At 33.1% G+C, this 23,367-nt stretch overlaps 1 protein-coding gene across 1 annotated transcript in view; it reads right to left on the reverse strand.

Annotated features, from left to right (window-relative positions):
• Positions 1–23,367, reverse strand: part of Diaph2 (diaphanous related formin 2) — a 658,778-nt gene that overhangs the window by 328,365 nt on the left and 307,046 nt on the right. Inside the window, exons 20-21 of the mRNA XM_028781865.1 lie at positions 23,198–23,299; positions 10,868–11,107 (exon numbers count right to left, since the gene is read on the reverse strand). Coding sequence (XP_028637698.1) covers positions 10,868–11,107; positions 23,198–23,299 — 342 coding nt within the window. The remainder of the gene's footprint in view (positions 1–10,867; positions 11,108–23,197; positions 23,300–23,367) is intronic.

Raw genomic sequence — 23,367 nt, forward strand, 5'->3', positions numbered from 1 at the left:
TGATTCAACTTTATTTCTTTTAGTAAAATGATCCCTAATTATGGCTTATTTCTCCCTATTATATTTATATTTTCACAGAACAGTTAATATTTAAGCAATCATGAATGCTCCAGTGCATATATCAAAACAACTACTACTGCTTGCCAGTCTTGATACAGCACATGAATTCTAATGTTAGTTTCTTTTATTTTAAAAAAATTAAGTTCTGTGCTCTCTGCCAAGGGTTGTTTACAAATTATTGCTTTCTCCAACACCACAATACACTGCAATAACACTGAGAAAGATAATGCACTTTTAAGGATTGCTATTACCATAAAGACATTAGCTCTGCAGCTACAACCAGACAGGTCTAACACATGCTTCCCTGGCTTTATTTCTGAATCTGTCACCAAAACTTGTTTTTTTAAGGTGTTACATGACCACAGTTGACACTAATTCAGCCAAATGTAATTTATACTGGAAAAGATGTCCTAATTCTTTATGTAGGCTTGATTGTCCCTTTTTTACACTCCTGATTTCTGTATTATAATAGCACTTCCAACAAAAAGGGAACAGATGATATCAATTGTATAAAAAGTCATGCAATTTAAGAGCTTTCCACTTGTTAACTTAATTTATGGGAGCAATCTGTGAAAGCAGAGCTTAAACTTGAAACCATGACAACATTAAATGTAATAAGGATTCATCTCAATTGCCACCTTCAGGCCCAGCAGGGCATTTGTGCTGTTAGTTTTTCAGAGAAGACAAATTCTGCTCTCCTACTCGTGGTGCTCTCCTTCTTAGGGTTTTCCTTGTAGCCCCACTTACTCAAGGAGAGTGCACTCCAGATGCATTAGTCTGAAGTAGCCAAGACCAGTGGCGAATGAACAGCCACTTATGCTCATTTAGGAAAGGCCACAATGAATTAATGAAACATGGCTGTACTTTACAAACAAAAGCAGGTTTGCTGCCTGGAAGTGCTTTCAGTTAATCAAGCTACCAAACAAATTCTTCTGAGAATTGTTTTAAGAAAATCAAATTATTTTTAAATTGGTACAAAATAGTCTATAAGCATAAGCATCTCTTGGGGTTTAAATAGCTTCTTCAATAAGGCTTGGTTTATACAAATACTGAAACCACTCAACTTTGATTGTAATGAGCATTTTTACTTAAACCTGTCTATATGAAGTCTGAGAGTAAATAAAATCAGTACTTTGTTGTTTTTCCCTAGACATAGCCTCAAAGATTATTACCATCATTAAGAAACAGCATAGGCAATACTGCAGGTAAATGATACTCAGAGAGTTTCTATCAGTGTACGTGTAACTCTGGTGGTCAACAATATACCTTTGAAAACCAAAATCAATAGCACTGAGAAATAGTTGTTTAAAAGTTGCTGACATATATATTGATGTCAGTAGCTTCCTTCAATTAATCATTTGCTCATCTTCAATTCTCTATATAATTTTACAATACAAATTTAGTTAATATTAAGTATATTCTCCTATTGGATATTTTCTTTATTACTATCTGGTTTTGCATCTCTGGAAATGATCATCACTGATATCAGTGATATCCTATTTACAGACAATGCAGCTGTGAATAGTCTCCTTCATTGTAAGGAATGTACATAAAATTTACATTTCAAACTTTTTAGAGCAGAGGAGAATTTACTGGCACTAAGCACATTCACATGCATATCCTCCTATCATAATTAGAACTTCTTTGTCATCTTGACCCAAAGCTTTAAACACGCATACTCTACCCTTTTTGTAATGTTCACATCTCTTCTTTCTACATGATTTATAATATTTTTCATGTTCCTTTGTATAGATTTACACATATCATATTTTAAAGTGTTATGTTTTGGATGTGATGTGCCCTTCTAAAAGGCTCAGGTGATGTAGAATTGGTCCACAGATGGTGGCACTTTCATAGGTGATTAGAACATGAGACTATTAACCTCATAATGAGTTATTAGGACATGTACATGGCATGAAAGGGTAGCTCTTATGTCTGTTCACATCCACATTCTCTCTGCTTCCTTTCTGCCATGAAGTGAGCTGCTTTGTTCAACCACATACTTTAGCAATAGTATTCTATCTTGGTTCTAGCTACAAACAACAAAAGCAACATACTCTCATCAAAAATCATTAAGTTGTGTGTTCCAATCTATCTTTTCCTCTAGTAACTTTTGTTGACTTGGTATTTTGTCACTGCAACAACAAACTGATAAGATACAGGTGTACATGATAAAGACTTCATTGAATCTGAAGAGTAAATCTCTTTTTCTAAGCACTCAGTGTCCAAATAGTTTACATTTACTTGAACAAACACAGATCCTTCCCTTGAGCATTAAATATAAAAATGTTTCATTCATACTTAACTAAACAAAAAGATATGGAAGTCTTTTGCTATGAGAAGCAGTGATTGTTTTCATGCTTGATTAGTGAAACAGGAGTCGTGCACAAAATATAGTTTTCTAAGTTTTTTATGTTTTGGTATTTTTTTTAACATCTGGCTTAATAGAAAATAGTTCGATTCTCACAAACATTCTTACATTTTCTCTTCCAACATCTTACCCTCATATCCTCTACATGACTCATCCTTCTCCTTTTCCTCAGAGAAGGGGAGATCCCCCATGGCTATCAAACCACTCTAGTACATGAAGTCACAGCTGGACTAAGTGCATCCTCTCCCACTGAGACCAGACATTAAACAGTTTTAATAATATACTTACATTATTGTTTTGAAAAGGTAGCACTGAATTTTATGGAGAGTTTATGGAATTTTTTATTTAAAATAACATTAAATTAAAAGGTAGAGGAGAAAAAGAAGAAAATGGGAAGTGGATATAGGATATATTTTTACTTAAATATGTTACTATGAAATTCATCACTGTATAAGAGACACTAATGAAAATGAGCAAACACTAAATGCAAAAGGTACATAGTAACTTGAGATTCAAGTTTAAATATTGTACATAAAAAGAAATGTGTATGGGGCTGGAGAGTTGGCTCAGTGGTTAAGATCACCTGATACTCTTGCAAGAGGACAAGTTTTCACTGTATTTAATTCCATGTGTCCACATGGTGGCTCACTGCTATCCTTAACTTCTGTTCCAGGTGTTCCAAAGCCCTCTTGTGACATCTTAAGGTAGCAAGCCTGCATGTAGTGCAAACATTTACAAGCAGGCAAACTATTCATATGCATGAAAATAAATAATTAAAAAAACCCGCATATTCTAAGATACTATAATGTAAATAAAGAAATCAAAATAACACAGAGAAAGAAAACAAAAACATTAAGGCTTTGTGCTTGCCCTCCTGAAAGATTTCAGGGAAAGTCAAATTGAAAAGAAAGGTGCAAAGTCCATGTTGTACAAGGGACTGGTAGTGGCTCTCCCCCAAAACAGTGTTTCTTCTGTCTGGCTTTAATATTACAATATCTATATGTACCAGCAAGCTCATAAAAAAAAAACAGGATTGGAAATATGTTTGATTTTTCATTTCACCTGCAAAAACCCTAGCATTGGGTCTCACAGAGAGTAAAGGTTCAATAATTATGGCTATAATTACCAGTATGAAAAAAGTATTTAAATAGATATAAATAATTCCTAAAGTGTCTAAAATACTCACAGACCTTTATGTTTATATAAACTATCACTTTATGAACTTCATCCACTGTCACTGGCTCTCCTTATTTAGGTTGTGCAATGCATTCATTAGGAAGGCTTCATTTGACTAGAAAACCAGGTTGTAAGATGACTGGTCACATTCAGCCACTGTAGGCATGTTTTATTTTGAACAACAGTTTCAAACAGGGTTTAAATCCCCTTTGAACAGAGCTTTTATAGAATAAAAAGACATTTGTTTTCAAACTTACTAATTATATTCACTAAATGCTGCTCATGTTGTCGACTTTCCCCCACTGTGAGAATTACAAAATCAGTCATAAGATTAAAGTCAGAAAATGACTACAGCAATTCACAGAATACTAAGCCAGCTGGGTTCATTTAAATCCTCTATGAAAACAGTTTTCATGGTGAACCAAGTAAGACCTACAGCTAGTCCCATAAATCATCACTTCTTGTCTGTTCTGGTGCTAAAAATGTTTTTAACCACTTTGAATAAATGGGAGATTCATCAAGAAACATCCTTAAAATTTTCAAAATTAGAGAAAACTTTATTTCAGTTAGCTGTATTCCTCAGCCCAACAATTGTCACTATTACCATGTAGACACAACTGTTTAACAAATACAGTTATGAAACAATATTAACTGAGTTTTTTTAGTTAAATATTGTTTTGATGAAAGAAAAAAAACCCTGGAGTGTATATCTAGACTAGGGGTAGAAATATTTTAATAAAGACAACACGTCAAGAAAAAAAGATGACTTTTAAACAGTCAGAATGGACAAGGAATACTAACCAAGTCTGAACTCACAAAATACTCTTCTGGAAAGAATTTAATAAACTGAAGATTTCAGGATTTAATGACGTTTACACAACTTAAACTATAGTGTTATAAATGTGCTAATCTAAAAAGATGTAATCATATTCTGAGAAAAAAAACAAGTGTTACATTTAAAGTATTAGCAGATTCATTTACACCAATGAATATAAATGAATGTTTCAAATTTGAAAATAGTCTTTAAATAAGCTCACAAGGACATGCATTAGAATCTAAACTTCAAAGCAAAAAAGGAGAAAGGAAAACTAAGCCATGAGCTGCTGTTTTCTTTCTCAAAGTTCAAGTCTACAATATCAATGACAAAATCTTCTAAGAAGCACATCCCTTCATAACTACAACAATCTGAAGATGCACATAAACACACTTAACACCTGCTATATTTGGCATTTCTGAAAATTAATCTCACAACTAGTCACTGCATACATTTCTCACACTGACCTATTTTGAAAAACTGATTTTAAAACTTGCTCTGTGAGGAAGAATTTAACAAGAAGAAAATGTTCAGTGTTACCATCTGTCTAAAACTTTATCAAAATGAATTTTAGCTCAGGCTAGCTTAAAACTCCTGGGCAATCCTATTGCCTCAGACTCTCATAAGGTAGTAAGTGCTTTATTTTTCACTTTTGATTTTCTTCCAAGGTCTCCCTAAACTGGTCAAATTGGCCTTCAATAAATCCTGTAGCTCAGGCAATTCTTAAACCTGCTATCTTCTCTCCTCAACCTCAAAAGTAGCTAGGATACATGACTCCACTGGCCTCATTTCAATTACTGGGATATGTAGAATAAGAAATATCAATAAGTTACCCTAATTCTACAAAATGTGTAACCATTTAGAAACAATTAAGGTTATCATTTTAGAAATCATTCAAAAAGTCAGACACTGAAAACTCTTTACATCAAGTTTCTTTCCACTTTAGGCATGAATTTGCACAGCAACATTATATTTGCTAAGGAAAGCAAGTACTCTATGTCTCGGAAATGGGAAGAGTATTTACTTTCACAGAAAGACATTGCTTTCAAAGCACATAATACCATATTCATAGGTGAAAAGGCCTTGGCACCAAAGTCATTTATTTTCAACATTTATAGGAGTACAACTCTGAAACAGAAACTCAAAAGTGGGGTTTATTTTCATATTGATCTTAAATAGTTGATCTTAAATAGCAGTAGAGGTAAAGGCTTCCTATTGGATTAATGAGCTGGTAACTAAGTATCTTGAGAAACAGGATGCTTAAAACAATCTTTTTCATTACCACTGGCTAATGTGCACAAGTCCATATATACAGTAACATAACAGGAATTAAACTACTTTAGTAAGAGTGTGTTCATTAAAAAAAATCAAAATTTAACTTTATATGAACTTTCTATTAACTTCAAAGCTTATAGATTTATTGACTTAAGTGTTTCCTGCTTTAGTTTTCAAATTTTGTTATGATTTCTATGTGAAAACTTGTAGGAAAAAAACTCATGAGAGTTTTAATAACTAAGTCTAGAATATCACCATTAGCATAGTAAGACAGTAGTAATACAGCAATCCTCTTGTGCTCAAGAGTATTACTGGTTCTCACAGATGAGAGTCCAATGAAGAAAAACAAGAAAGCACAATGGATATAATTAAAAGTCAAGCAATCCATAAGCTGAACAGTGGCAACTGTTTAAAACTGTCACTGATCTTCTGTCCTTCTGTTCTCTGAATGTTCTTGCTTCACTGTAGAATAATAAAATGCAAGCAAACACTTAAACTGAAATGTTTATGTCCGGTGGTCATGAATTATGAATAAATTGTGTCATTATATGCTGACATTTTAAACATGATGTGCCATGAATGAATTCCCTTGCGTTTGCTGTAGCTCTGAATCTTATATCACTGATTATCAACATAAGATGTGAAAACAAGTTGCTGAAAAGAATTCCAAAGGAAAGAAAGTTTAAAGGACTCATGGAGAGACAGAATCTGGAAGGACAATCTAACATTTCATCTTATTCTATACTTGGTCAAGAGTATAATCTTTCTTTTCATAAGATTTATTTTACACAGCCAATTATAAGCCTATATCATTTATTTCTCAGTAAGCTGTCAAAGAAACTTCCTTCAACTCAAAGTAATGATAAACATTGATAAGAAAAAAACGCATTTCAGTCGGGCAAAAGAGTCAGAGATAATCCTGAAAATACTGCAGTGGGCTGAAATCAACTCTACAGAGATGATTCTCATTTTTAAACTACTGAGAATAAGTTTTACCAAAACGAGTAGGCTTATTATTATGATAAATGAACATCAGTAAAAATAACGTTTCATATTTATATTAAAAATTAACAATAAACCTGTATTTAACCCAACTTCTTGGTGGTCACACAATTCTAATTGATTGATAGTTGTATATGCAGCAGACATTGCACATATAATATGGAATAAAGAACTGACATGAATTTGAAGAGTTCAGAGTTGAGACAGAAAAACAAAGATAAAGTCCCTATATGAAGACATGTTAGGACATCAGGAGAAAGTCATAATCTGTAGCCAAATGAAGGAAACTTAAAAAGAAACCAACCAGTATCCTGGTCTTTGAAATATGGTCTTGTAAAACATGAGAAAATAATTTTATTTTATTTAAACCAAGCCTGTCTAATCCACTGATTTAAATATTCACCTCTCTGAGCATTAGGTTTTTATATTTTTGTTTTTGTGCTTTACTATCATTTTATGCTAACATTCTAACATTTATGATATAATTCACAGTTTTTTTGCATAAAAATGATTAGAGACTGTGAATTTACATGCCACTTAAGTAGACTGTATTCTATCAGATTTTTTCTGGATTATTTACAAATTTTACTGCCACATACTGTGGGAATATTCTTTAGGGATATATTTAATAATAAGAAATGGGTTTTGAGCTACTATTTGGGTGAAGGAAATTTAACCAGGATCCTCTGGAAGAACTCCCAGTGTTGTTAAAAACACTGAACCATCTTTAGCACATAGCTGTTCCTTTAAAGATCAACTTCTTTACCTTTCCTCTATTTTCTGGCTGACTTATCTCAGATCTTACCAACAAATTCAACTTTTCTCTTGAATCAGATAGTCAATGTTTTAGTTAGGGTTTCCATTGCTCTGAAGAGGCATCATGACCAAGACAACCCTTATAAAGGACAATATTTAATTAGGGGTTGCTCATAGGTTCAGAGGTTCAGTTCATTATATCCAAGGCTGGAAACATGGTAGTGTCCAGGCAGATACGGTACTTGTGAAGGAGCTGACAGTTCTACATCTTCATTCAACTGCAGCCAGGAAAGTACTCACTGTCTCCCAGTCAGCTAGGAGAGTCTCAAAGTCCACCCCTACAGTGACACACTTCCTTCAACAAGGCCATGCTTACACCAATAAGGCCAAACTAAATAGTGCCACTACCTGGGCCAATCATATTCAAACTAACAAAGTCACTTTTGGTTATAACCTTCTAAAGATCCATATTTATATGCTAACACAGATAAATAAACAGAGAACGAACGCTTGGTATTTCTGAATATTTTCAGTGTACGTATAATATATTCACTATAACACACTGAAAACAAAATAAGAAGTATGCCTGAAGTGCATCATTGGAATTCCTTAGAATTCCAATGGCTAACAGAAAAGCACAGTACAGTCTTGCATTGTAAGTTCAGCTTCATTTAAATCAGTGTTTCTCAAACTTCTTAATGTTGCTACCATTTAATACATCATTTCCATGGCTGTTTCATAACTGTAATATAGCTATGTGAATCATAATGTAAACATCTGTGATTTCTGCTGGGTTTAAGCAACCTCCGAAGGTGTCACGACCTATATGTAGAAAACCACTGATTTAAATGGATATGTTTTAGTAGGGGACACCAGTTTGGTTATTCACAAGAGAAAATTCACGACTTAAATTAACAAAGCACCTTATAGTCACCATATCTGTTCATGTTACTTGGCATTTTGGTTAACTCATTTGTTTTCCTTTTATTCCTAAATATCATAGTAGTGAATTTTGAGCATCCAAATATTTTATATTATGCATTGAAACACATCTGACAATGTTTAATTGCTTATATAATGCCTCCTTTTTCAGGAGATGAATATTTTAATGTGTTTTAGAGTTTCTTGTAAAAAGCAGTAGAAGGCAATTTTAAATCAAAGAAAAAGATTTATCATTAGAAAACTTTAGGTGAGAAATGATATCACTTTTGAACTGTAATCAGTATTTTTCAGAAGGAAATCCATCTGCAATTTGTTAAAGAAAGAAAATCATCCAAGTAGTCTTTTATAAATCAAGTTGAACAGCAATTCCAGCTAATCTTGAATCAGTGGTAAGTTAATTCCACCTTTAAAATATTACAGACCTAAGCTAATTATTTCTATGCACTTCAGTAAAATTTCTGTCATTTTAGACAGTTACATCTACCCAGAATCCTTTGTATTCTAGGAACAGCTTATTCTTTTTAAACATTGTGGGAGTATCATGCATGTATATGATATTTCTCTTTATTAATGACATGTATTTTCCCCAAAGTATTTCCCAGAAGATAAAAATCCAACTGAAAAGTGAGGGGGAATATTGTAAATCCTTTACTTCTTTTTCCTTTAGAACACCTATTACTACATGATAGTATTTCCCCCAAGACGATTTTTTATTTTATTTGAAGTTGGCAAAAATCTTTGTGCTAAATCCTTTGAGCATACCTCTAGTGATAGATGTCAGATCAGTGCTATATGGAAAAACTTTTATTTGACAGGTAGATGACAGGAAGAAATCTCTCTCTCCAAAATATGAGTCATAAGTATAAAATTTTTCTGTGAGATGAGTATAATCTTTTGTTCTTTTATATATAGGAGTTGTTCATGTTATTTTCAAGATAGTCATTTTACATAATACATTTGAATAAGGTAAAACTAAAGCAGTTTGAAAGTCTCATAGTTGTTAAAATTTGAATAATTTGCTTAATATTTTTATATATACTTAAAAATATTATGTGTAAAGTATGATAGAAATATATATGATATAAATTTCTGATACTTTATTGATATTTTATTTAATATTCAATATTTTCCTAATAGTAAACTAAATGTGTAGATTCACAAACTATAAATAGAGAATACACTCAAACTAAGAAGTATATTAGTAAGTCATGATCTTAGTAGGATGGGATACATGGCCTATAATTGAATGAAAAAGCCTATAAAAGTTTTACCTTATAAATACAAATAAAATTATTCTTATTTATTATAAATACTACCTTATTCTACATGGTGTTATTTGAGGAAATGATGTGTTCCCTACTACTACAAGAAGACAGAATAAAAACTATTCTTGACAAAATCTATCATTCTTAAATTATCTAGTCTATTTTGTTGTTATTACCTTATTTGTATCTCTCTAAGAAATATCAGGAATAAAGAGATAGTCAAAATCTCATTATATATATGATTATATATCACTATTATCATTTATACATGCTATCTCATACACACATATGTTACAATTATCACAGTCAAATCATTTTTCATACATATCAAAATGATAGTTTCTTGATTTGCAACTTGCATAGTTTAACGTATGAAAATAAGGAAGTTTATACTCATGTGAGATTGTTAAAATATGTGTCTAGAAGTAGCCAAACCTCTGCAGTGTTTTCAAATATGAAAGCAGAATAAACAGTGAAAGCTCGGGGAGTTGTCAAAGAAAAATTACTTCTCTTCAGACACATTTTCATCTCAAGCTTCCTCAAAGGGCTTCACCTCAGAATCTTTTCAGTTGTCCGTGTATAACAGACAGATCTTTTCCTTAAATAAGTTGGCTTGCCCTACTTGGACACATATGATCACTTTGGGTATTCTCTGTTTCTTTGTTTCCTTTTCATAAGTCTCAAAAATAATAGAACTGTCCAGGCAAAGCAGTAACATTAATATTGCATTTTTAAAGGTTTAAGCTTATATCGTGATAATCAGTGTGTTCTTAGTGGCTCAACATTAACAAGAAATAAAGAGTTTTATTTTCATAGAATAGAATAATCAAACCATATCTGAAGAAAAATTCTTGGTTCATTTCCTTATCTAACTTAGGTCTTCAAAACACATTCTGGAGACATAAAATAACCCCAAAGAGAGTAGAATATTAGAATAAATCTATTTTATCTAGACAAATTTTATATGGTACCTAATCCCTAGTAAGATTCAATCGTAAAGACATGAGCAAAAAAGACTTTAGTGTTTTGAATTTTGTTGCAAAAATATTTAAATATATTTATTTTACTCAATATATAGTTTATATGCTATCAACATCACTCCTACTACATATGATTTAGAATTGACAGATTATTTCCATTTAGGTAATTTCAGATCACATTCCAAAACTTAATGTTATAAATTAATACTATAAAATGGTGTATTACCTTACACAGAAAGTTGATCTTAAAACCCAGAGACTGGGCATTCCTTGAGCCTGAGTTCATGTAGTTTCCAACTAGAAGAATCAACTCTAAGAGTCTGTTAAAGCTTTCACTCTTCTTCAGTTCTTCACATGCAAGAGTTACTGCTATGATGCTTGGTTTGATGTTGTTGACATGTTCTTCAAAGGTGAGTTTGAAAAGGATGCTCATGAGACGAGGCCGTAACATTTTCACTGTGCTCATCTGTAAGATAAGGAATCTCTATGAGAACATCTTTTTATAATGTTCTTTCATCATTTTATTGGGGATAAATTCATGGACAAAAATCCAAGTTCACAAATATACACTCAGCTAGATCCCTCTGACATTTAAAATATACTGCTTTTGTTTGTTTTAAGCTTTCTAAGAAATATTTAGGTAAAGTTTAAAATAATCAAAAGAGGTCAGGTTTGTTAAACAAGAAACAGAATCATGATTATAACCTAAATAAAATTCAGCTAAGTGTGAACAGCTTCTATATATTAATTGCAAAGTCTTTGGTCATTCGTAGCATACAAATGGACAAAATTTGTTTCTGAGACGAAGTAGAAAAATTGATACATATCAAATTGAGTTAAGTGCATATCTCACCATACATAGAGTGTATACATGATGGCCAAAATATAACTATTTTTTCCAAAGAAATTATCTGCCAGCATAATGTTGTAGTCAGAGGATTAACAGGGATGAATCATTTCATATTTTAGAGGTTATGATTTGTATTAAAAAAATTTGGTGAATATTTAAATATGTCCTAAAGATTTTTCACCTGCATGCCAGATGTTGGTGTTAATACATTATTCAAAATTTTATTGTTGGTTTTATTCAAAACAGTTCAACTTGTGTTTTAACTACATTTTTTGTTAGAGTCCTGATGCACATTTCAAATTCTCTTTGGTATAACTCCAATAATAATTATTTTGATGTTTGAATTTCCTTTAGTTCCAAATTATTTAATTAGTTTTAATTTAGCAAATGAAATCAGAGAAAGGGATGGGTGGAGACTAGGCACCCAGGAGCATTTTTTGCACACACAATGAATAGAAATTATTAAACATGCTAATCATACTCAATTTGGCACATTTGGCTTGGTTTCTTAAATACAAATGCTGAGCACTGACTAGGCACTGAGATATCTCCAAGCAGTATGACATTCACTGAAAGCATGAACAAAAGTCCTTTTGTTTTAAATATGTCCTCATTTTGTAGCCACAGTTAGTCTAAAACTTTTGATCCTTCTATCTCAGTCTTCCTGGAGCTCCACATACAATTGCAACAGGGAGGAACTGTTTTAAAACATAGAATACCCTTCTATTGTACCTTCTGTTATGCCCCATGTGTTTATTTTCAAGTACATGTTCTCTAGGTGTTGGCACAATTTTAGAAAGTTATGGTACCTTAGAAGTATCCCTGAGCTGGGGGAAGGGACTCACTGGGTACAGCATTTGGGAGGGTACAACTGTTACAAATTTTGCTTCCTGGTCTACTGTGGTGTGGACAGCCTTTGCTACATACACACAAGCACCACTAACTGATCTGCCCTGCCATGCCTTTCCATACCATGATGGACTTAAATCGGAAAACATAAGCCAAATAACCCTTGCCTCCCTTAAATTACTTCTGCAAGATAGTTTGTCACATTTATAAGAAATGTCTATATTATACATTTGAAAGCTCCACATGAATTTCTGGGTAAGTTATGATGATGGCTACAGTAGTGAAACAACACACTTCTCAGGCTCTCCTTTGACAGTGACTTGCCTATTACCTATAGGTCTGCCGCTATCTATGTGAACGATTAACTTCTACAAATTCTATTGTTTCAAAGTCTTTCCAGGAAGATATATAAAGTAAACGAAGTGACAATTGCCTTGCTACAGTATGTACACAGCTCTTATCACATTGGGCTATTTTGTTTAAAGTACTCAAATTATTTTCATGTTTCTTCAGTACTCTCTTGGCAAATACTAAGCACACTACCTATTTTAAGATGCTTACATACATTTGGGAAAAACATGACACAGACATGTGAAAAGTACTGTAGGCAATAAAACAGGCACAATTCTAGATAGGCAAAGAGATATTACTGTTTAGAGAAGTTTCCTGGAAGGATAAAACCTTTAAACTTAACAACTGCAATATTTAATTAAAGTTTCTCAATAGAGAAAATAAATACACTAGTGTTTCAGTGTGTTTACTTATATATAAAAGAGAACACACAGGAAAGAGACCTAAAGAATAATAGAGAGCAGTTATATGAGAACTAGTTTACAGATTGTACAGATATGTTTTTATAGTTACAGCAATGTTACACAAGAAACGGTTCACATAGTCCATATAAAGTAAAGAAGACTGGAAGCTAATCACGTTAAAGTCTGTGTCCAACATGTGCAAGTCCCTCTATGTATACATGTATAGAAAATCAAGTTCCTGTGTGTATTATGCCACAATTTGTCTCCATCTCTCTGACACCATTTATTCTTTCAGTTTATGCAAAACTGGTCTGCTAGAGTGCTCTGGATATTTGTGTATTACCATATACATTTATGGAACTGCCTACTATATTAACTACTTTGTTGTTTTTGTGATCACATAGTGCACCAAAAGCAAGCTTAAGAGAGAAAGGGCTACATTGCAGAAAGGTTGAGGGTATAGTTCATCATAATAGGGAAAGCGTGGTAGTGGGAATAATAGGTGGTTGGTCACATTGTATTTACAGGCAGGAAGTCAGGAGAAAACAATGCTTATGCTCATCTGCATTTTTACCCTTTTCTTATTTTATTCAGTCTTGCACCCTTGTCTAATGGATAATGCCATCTATATTCATGGTGGGTTTTCAGCTTCTAGTCAACATGTCTCTGCTCTGTTGGAATGTGTACAGATCCTGCAGGAACCAAGCCACCAAGGTGGCATTGGTCCAAAATCAATAAGGAATGTGAACTTTAGCCATATATGAGTAAGCTTTCAGTCTTGTTTAAGTGCTAATAAAACCTTTGCACATTTATACTTTATTCTGTCTTGACTCTATATTTCAATTCTTAATATACAATCTCAGAGTATGAATTTGCTTTTGTTCAGTTTTTTATATTGCCTTCAGGAGAAATGGTATAGCTAATATGTATATTTTAGTAAGAATAGTTACAGCAATAACAGCAGTTAACATTTATTGAGGATTTTCTGCCAGACATTTTTCTGCATGAATGATTTAATTCTCCAAAACATCCTAGGAAAAGTGTGTTGTCATTGCACTGCAACTATGTATGTGTGATGCTTTGAATGAGAAACACCCCCATAGGCTCAGGTATTTAACACTTGTTCTCTCATTGAAAGAACTGGGCGGTCTTATAAAATGTGGTTTGCTGAAAACATTCCATCACTAAGGGCAGACCTTCTGTGTTTATAGTCTCATCTCATGTGTAGTGTGTATGTGTGTTCTCAGCTTTCTGCTACTGTCTCTCTCTACTTCTTGATTGAAAAATAAAAATAAAAAATAAAAAACTTTAGAAGTTGAAGTAGGCATTGGTATAGAATTGGTTAGTGTTTGATTGTTCATTTTGCTTCAGGGATTGTGAGAAGATGAATGTGCTTCAGATTGGCTGTGACATAAACAAAAGTAGGCTACATCAAGGACTAAGAAAGACAGCAGAGGCAGATTGTGTACAGTTTAGCAATGATTTCAGTCAAACATAATTTTCGGGGTGAAGTGATCTGCCTATTTTTCAGTTCTTCACTTTTTAAATCTGGAAACGTAAGAAAATTGTTGTGAGTATTTTTCTAAGTTGTAGAAAGTTAGAATGAAAGATCCTAGTTGTAAGTATGAACATAAGAAAATATTACCTGTAACTCTGAATTTTGTTATATCATTCAAGTAGGTTTGGTTGGTGATTTTCTTGTATGCCAATACTGCATATTTTTTTCTAACAAAGATGCTATTAGCTTCTGCTTATTAAGATTCTCAATGTTAGACTAAAGTTCCAATTATTACAATTGCTCATGCAATACTGCATATTGACAGTCTTTGCACACATTTTAACATGTCCTTTACTGACAATACTTACCATTTAAACTGAAGCTATATCAATCTATCAATTTAACAAACTATCTATCTATCTATCTATCTATCTATCTATCTATCTATCTATCTATCTTACACTTGATTATGTTATTTATATATTAGTTAAGTGCCCTAACTGATTTATCTAAAGCCTCTACCTTTTACCCTCTAAATCTTCTCATTGGTGATAAAAATGATACATTTATGACCACAGAATAATATGGCATTACAATAGTATTTATCAAAACTTCGAAATAGAGTTCAATTTGATAATTATATGACTAGATGCTTTGGAAGGCAAAAATCACCGAGAAGGCAAGTATGAGTAATAGCATGGGGAAAAGAGTCAAATATTGTACCTTGATAAGCAGCTAGTAGAGGGTCTTGCATATGTTAGATTAGACATTCAAATATTTGTGGACATATATTAACACTCCTTAGATGCGTAACAAATCGCAGAAAAGAGAATTTTTTTTCCAGGAAAGAGACATTGTATTTTGAATGAAATTAAGAATGGATGATAGCTTATTTTTCCCAAATAATGACATCAGTTATGATGTCAACCATGAAATAAAAAGGAATTACATTTGTATAATAGCTAGTATTAGGTGGTAATCTGTCATTAGTCAATTTGACTTAGGAAGAAATTGGAAAACGTAGTACAGCTTTAGCTGCCTTTGATTTAGCAAAATTTTCTTCACTCACCACATACACCAAAGTTTAACGCATGGAAAATGATGATAAATGATAGCTGATTAAAACTATATGAATATATTCATTCACAAAAACTAGAACTACTAGTAAATTAAGAAGATGCATAGAAGATAAAATCTAAGGATGGTGGGGCTGGCCTAAAATTACAGTGTATGAGAGGTTAAAACAGAAGTTCAAAGTCCTCCTCAGCTACAAAGCAAGTTCATGTCCAGCCTTGTTTACATGAGATTTTATAAGGAAAATATGCATAAATACAAACAAAGAAGACACAACACGGATGGTTTGAAGAAGGCTAAAAGATCTTACATAACACTATTTGACACTAGGTAGTTAATTCCAGCAATAATACTCAGACCCAATATAATATATTTTAAGGTTAGGGTTTAAGAGAAATCTTTTTTTTTAAATTTCCAGACACAGCAAGAATCAAATATCTATACTCTCAATGGCCATGACATTAGTTGCTAAGGAAGATACAGACTTTTCAGTTTTACATTAGTGAACCCAAACTCCAGTTTTGTCAATTTATAGTTATGTGACCAAGTGCAAAAAGTTAATTAATGTTTCTCAGTAAAATGCATTCATTATATTAATTATTCATGTTCCATAGAACATGAATTGGATATCATATGGAACATGTCTGCTCTGTCAAGTGATACCATTGGAAAACAACTGCTGCTGTTAGCTTTACCTTCTTTATTAATCCTTAGAAATTCCTACCAAGAAGGACACAGGGTCTTAATGTGTGTACCAGACATGACATAAAGTCCTTTTGGATCCACAATTAAGTACTGTGAGTCTGTGGTAGTTAATGAAGATTGTGGCTCATTATTCACTGGATAGACTGAAAATATCATGCTCCATTTTTTTCATCCACAATATACATAATGTAATTTCTTATTTTCTTAACAAAAATCAGGAGACTGTAGAAAAAGTGACATCCTTTGAGGATATCTCTATCCTATCAATTATTTTCTCTAGAACACATCAACAGAGATGGTTTCAATCTTAAGTGTGAACTTTAATAGTCATGCCAGTATGTATTGATGGACAGAAACTGATATGCCTTCAGAGGGTTTGACTCTTTAAAGGAGTAATATGGATAGTCATGCTTACAAATAATAAGGAGCACTGAGCTACATCCCCAGCCACATATACAACTATTAAAAGGCTCATGTCTCATAAAGGTGCTTGAGTGTTCCTAAGTGATATAAGTAAATAAAGCAGAGATTCTGTAGAAATGTATGTTATGTTTGTTGTTGAGGTCCCTTGCAGCATTTTAGTTGAATGGCATCCTTTATTTTATAATTCATTCCTTGAAGTGATGTGGGATGCTGACCATGGTGTTGTATTATGTAAGGGATTTATTTGTGTTGCAAATTACTTGTCTATCAAATCACATCAAGTGACTCTCATTTCTTCAGCTTATGTGCACTATATTAAAAAAAAAGTGCACTGACAGCTTTAGTGAGAGAACTACAAGTAGGTTATTTCCCCAAAGAGCTAGGCACAGTTTCATTTATGTAATTTGAATTGTATATACTTCATAACTATAAAGCTGGTGAATATAGATCTAATAGCAAAATACCACAAGAATGCACAGAAAAAAATAAGAAGCAGCAGTGCTAAAAATAATGCATGAATGAGGAGAAGGGCGTGCAAACTTTAGGGTTATTCACTTCACCTTTAACTAATGTCAATCATATCTGAATAAAACTGAAATTTTAGTCCTTTGAAATTGACAGAATTTGTTCCAGTTATTACATGGATATCAAAAGATAGTCTTTATTAAGAGGCATTATATATTGAATTTACAAAAGTTTTGTTCTTATTTTACTATATTAAACAGGAGGAATTCAGAAACATTAATGGATGGATTTCTGTTAGGCTCACAGTAAAATTGAGAGGCAATGACTGACAAAATTCTGTCTGGGACTACAGAGATGAAGTAGACACATTTGGGATTCTCTGTTAAATGAATAATTTTCTTATTTTCTAACACACAATAATTTCTTCAAGAGCAGGAACTCTTTTATTCATTGCTTTACTCCAGTACCTAGAGAAAATAATCAATACAAAAATTCCTGGACGTTAGCTGTCATGAGAGACGAGGGTCATGGTTAATCTGCGAATTGAAGCTTTAAAATATAGAGTGGTGAAAACTGACTCTACATCAGAAAAATAATGATGTGCTGATAGAGAATATTTCCCCAAAGATAGTGATATGTGGAAATTATGCATTGAGAAACATCTACTCGCCTTTAGTATGGAACAGAACACAATAACAATGTCTGCCCCCAAAGACACTGTAAACTCAGAGGAATGACACTGAGAAGTTGAACAAGAATTTCAAAATATTCTTGTCAAAACACCTATATGAGGCTACAAATGACTATTAAAACTACTGTGAAGCTGTACTATTCTATTAGGAAATTAGACACATATGGAAATAAACAAGATGGTGAAATTTTGATATTTAAAATGTAATGAAAAGTAATCATTTACAAAATTGATTGACAAGCACTGAACAACCGTGAATACCAAATTTTCAGGTGGTTTCATTTTACTTTGTTTTATTATAAAAGATGACCACAATAAACAATCCTGAGAATGGATTCATATGAGGAATTAATGAAATGACCAGTAATATAAAGGATTTTATATTAACTCGTAATATAAAGGATTTTATATTAACTCGTGAATTTTCTTTCATTTAATCAAAAATTAGCAAGTTGCCTTTTCCTCAGATAAAATTATCCACATCTAGAAGTGAGAGCTGGCATTCACGTGTGCAGACAAATGAAACCAGAAACAATGAAAAGTTACTTGTTAAAACACTGTACACACTGATTGCAAGCAAGATGAAGAAAAATGAGATTTTTTTCTTAATGAATATGCAAACCCAGAAAGTGATGTAATATTAACAAAACCTACAATCTGCGTTCTAACATACTTGCTTTTGATACTATAAAGAGGAGGGAAGCTTTTTACCAGTCTCCTTTTCACCTGGTTAAGCTTTCTTTAACAAGGTCTGTAAGCTCGTTTTTGAGTCTTTAAAACAATTAAAGCTAAAAGAGCTTATAGGTGTAGTTCTAACTCTCCTTTTACCTTCATATATTGTTCTGTCAGCAATATCACATATCTGTTCATTAATGATTTACAACTATGAGGTTATCGAAACATCTTTTTCCCCCTAGATTATAGCTTGAGAATGTTTGTAATTGAAAAATATGGGTAATTTTGAAGTCAGAAAAATGAAAGTACTGATTACTAAGAGAACTAATTATTGCCTTCTTCCCTCAGAAGACATGCTAGTTTAATAGATATACACAGTATGGGTCTCCATTTCCAGTGCAAGACAAGTGGGAATTTCCATAGCTCTGAGGTTTGAGAACAGCTGAGCTGCAAACACACTCAGAGTCATCTAAAAGCTCCAGCTGGGGGTTCTGACTGTCAGAGCTTTCAAAGATCTGTACTTTTCTTCCAGTAAAGGTACAGCACATAATTACAATGGATGTACCAAATTCAATTCCGTAGGAGGTAGGTTGAAGGACAAGTCAGTGGGAAGCAATGCAGCCAATCCATTCCTTTAAAGATGAAGATTATTGATCACAGAAGGTGTAGGAAGTAGCATGTCCCTCTTGCTGGGAGGTCTGCCTCCACAGAGGAAAGATCTTCTGCTTGATATTGTTTGTTTATGCTTAATCCCCTCCTCTGTTTTTCCCCTCCCAGTTGATTACAAGTGATTATATGCAAACACAAGGTTGTGACAGTTTAGAAAAGCAAAAAATTATTGAGAAGCCCACAACACAGGGCCTGACTCAGATAAGCTTTCTTTTCTATCCCTGCAAACATATCAACCAGTTTTGTGAAATTAGCTGTTCCTTATTGGTAGTAGTATTTTAAACAATATCTAAGAAGTAATCTCATGTATGGCACCTATCTTCCATATCTGACTCTGCTTTTATTTAGGGAGTTATATATTAATGGAAATTCTATAATGCACTGGGCAAGAGGTACTGAAATAAAAGCAGGAAGGAAATTCTTACTATGTAAAAAAGCAAGACAAGGAAAATTCCATAAAATGTTTAAATCTGTCAGTGTTAGAAAGTGGCATATAAACTGAGAGTAAGACAGGAGAGGAAAGGGCCCACTGGAATTTGGATTTGTCAAACATATTCAGCAATAATTTGGTAGGGACAAATCATGAGAGATATCAATGTGGTTCATCTACTTATAGAACTAATAATCTAAGAGAACACATTTAACTAATAACCTCAAAAATAACTTACTAAATTATTACTTTCTACAAAGGAATGTTTTATTGGTTATTTTATTTATTTACACTTCAAGTATTATCCCCCTGCCAGGTTTCCCCTCTGCAAACCCTCATTCCCTCTCCCCCTGCCTCTATGAGGGTGCTCCCACACCCACCAACCCACTCCTACCTCATCTGTCTAGCATTCTCCTATGCTGGGGCATCAAGCCTTCATGGACCAAGGAATTTTAAAAGGAGGCTCTGGGACTTTAGAAAGATAAACCTACCTTTGCTAGTTAGGACCATGGCATAATTACTTCGAAAGGCAAATTTAAGCTAAGATTTCAAGAATGAGTTTCAATACTATTGGTAAGGACTGGGAATCAGAGATGATAACACATGCAATGATTCTGAGAAGAAAGAATAAGTTCACACCCATAACAAATGAAATTCAATATGTCTGCATACAATGAGCTCATCCACACCAAAGGTTAACATCTACAGCTAAGAAAGGTTGGCAGGTGTGAGGACAAAATGGGCCTGAGAAGCTAAGATAAGTTAATACTGTGGGGATGGCCAGGAGTATGTCTCAGTGGGTTAACTGTTTGCTACATGAACACAAAGACCTTAGTTCAGACCCCAAAACCCATGGAAAGACACAGAGGCATATATCCATAACCCCAACAAAGGGAAGAGCAGAGAAAGTCACTGAGGAGGCCAGCATCTGGGAAATCTGGGCTCATTCCCTGAGCGAAAACAACAGCATTAATTCAAGAACAAGTAGGTACAGAAGAGTTCAGGACAGGAGGCTAACTAGAGCCCAAAAAAGAAGAGCCTGGGTGATACAAAGACAAAGCAACTTTGGAGGTAGAATAGAAACAGGAGGTCCAGAAGTGCTTTTGTCATGTCACTGGTAAGAAAAGATTTCATGGTAAATGGAAAGAATGGAAAGACAGGCAGAATAAGAAGTGAAAGAGAGAAGTAGAATGTGGTGCTAGAAACTTATTTTCTGAAGTCAAGGAAGCACTGAAGAGTTTTGGTATTGAAATTATAAATATCAATTTTTAATAAGAATATACTATGCAATATAATAGGTAAAGAAAGCTCAGGCCAAGGGCTTTATCAACTTGAGGATTCTCTTATTAGTGAAAAGGATTCTGCTTTCCAATGCTCTCTTCACATTAGGCAGCTGATATAAATCAAAGGGCTAAATAGGATGATAGTATATCCTCACAGTTAATTTAGTTTGATAATATTTTAGTGCATGTTTTACTTTTCTGTCCTTTTAAAGTCTCTCACTCACACTTTTGTATGAAAAGTTCCTTATAATTCAAAAATATTTACTGCCTATTTTACAGACTTACATAAATTTAAAATATGAAAGTTATTAGTAGTTACTATTAATTAATTATTAGGGTTACTATTATATAATTAAGAAGAGTGTGCCTAAAATTTATTTGATAAGTCTCAGTTGATATTCTCTGGCAATTTACTTAGTGCACACTGCCGAGAAATAACCAAGATTCTCTCTGACCCCACTATATCAGATATACAGCAAGATGCGGTGAGAGTAAAGAGGGAGACTAGGACAATTCATGTACACAAAGACTTAAATATTTATGATAATGTGCATAAACGAGAAATCTCTTCCATTTTCTACTTTTGCCTTTAGTTCTGAAGGTATATTGCTTTTCAGGCTCCCCCATCCCAATTTCATTTCCTCAGTGAGGTACCAAGGATATTCCTCCTGAAGGACTTGCTTGACAAACTAATACATCTTCTTAGATAAACTGCACTGAGAGAAAAATGGTTTCTGAGAAACTGTGTAGTGTACCTACTGTAAAACTCATAACCATCAGGATGCAGCTGAAATCTCAGATAGTGTATAGCCCTGCTTCAATTATAAGATGGATTTGAGGTGCTTAGGTTTCAAGTATGGACTTGGGGCTACAAATTTTATTATTTAGCACTCTGGTAAAGTGCGACTAGTTAATAAATAATACAGAGCCAATTCAGTTGACTAATAGATCTGATTTAAAAATAAGAGAAATATGCTCCCTAGGTTCATTATATGTTTTATTTGATCCCAAATATGCTTGCCTGATTTCCTTTCCAAAGATTTGACAAATCTTTCTACCTCAAGGTAGGCAATAGCATGCCCTAGAATAAATGAACTTGAAATATGAAAAAAACATTTACTGTATTTGCTAAAAAGAACATACTCAGTCCCATGTAATTGAGGGATATATGAACAAGAGATTAAAACTGCAACATAGGAAATCACATTAATTCTAACATAATTAATTTGAAACATTATACAAAAGTTTGGATGAAGCTTCCTAGGTATTTGAAAAACAGGTCCAAGGGTAATTGAAAAAAAATTCCTTTGTTTACAAATGGAAAACAATAGGGAAGCCAGAATAAACAAGAAGCCATAAATGAATTGCTTGCTCATATAGCAAATACATCCGACCTGAACACCTGAAGAATAATAATAAAAAATCTTTTAGCGGTTGGAAATTTAGCTGAACAGTAGAGTGCTCATCTAGCATGCAGAAGGCTGTGGGTGCAGCCACCAGCTCTGGAAAGAAATAGTTTCATTCAAAAATAAACTAAAACTTTGATGTCCTTTATATAATCTTTCTGGCTAATTATTTGAATAACAGGTTTGTGGTATTTTAAGACATATGACCATATCCTATATAAATAGTCATTACTTTTTGGCACTTCATATGATGGATATAAGGAAAATGATTAAACTATCTGAGGTATCTTTATAAGTTATTTGTCCTGACAGAAATAACACATTGCAAGCTCTCAATTGATTAATGACACTCAAGAACATTTGAAAATTCTTATCATTTTTCTTACACAATATATATATATATATATATATATATATAAAACAGTTTCTATTCTTTTTTATTTATGTAGATATTATTCTCTTATTTAGACGTTTTCGGGGAGCTAAATTCTAATCTTCAAATCTGAGGGGAAGAAAATTAGACAGTGTAATACAGCATACTACTTTTCATGCATTAATATCATTAAATATAAGCACTGTTAAAGAGACTATCCCATGATGTTTTGGCATATTTTATAAATGTCAAAAGCAACTTAGTTACTTTTTAATGCTATAGGCAAAAAAGATTTTTTCTAAGTCGATATTATATTTAATTATAAAGTTATAAAGTAAAAGACATCAACTAATATTTTATGTTTTTGCCCATGAGAAGTGTATTCATAGCACTTTAGAATCAATACATACCACAACACCAAACTGCTCAGGCTCACAGAGATCATCATATTCATTCTTAAGCTGTGCTAGTTCTCGGAGTACGTTCTGCTCAGGAAGATATTTTACAAGATTCTAAAACGAAAAATATAAAAGGTTAGTGGTTGATCAGTAAAATTGTTAAGCATTCATGGATAACTCAA

This window comes from Grammomys surdaster, unplaced genomic scaffold, assembly GCF_004785775.1.
Source record: "Grammomys surdaster isolate TR1022 unplaced genomic scaffold, NIH_TR_1.0 61, whole genome shotgun sequence".
NCBI classification, from domain to species: Eukaryota; Metazoa; Chordata; class Mammalia; order Rodentia; family Muridae; genus Grammomys; species Grammomys surdaster.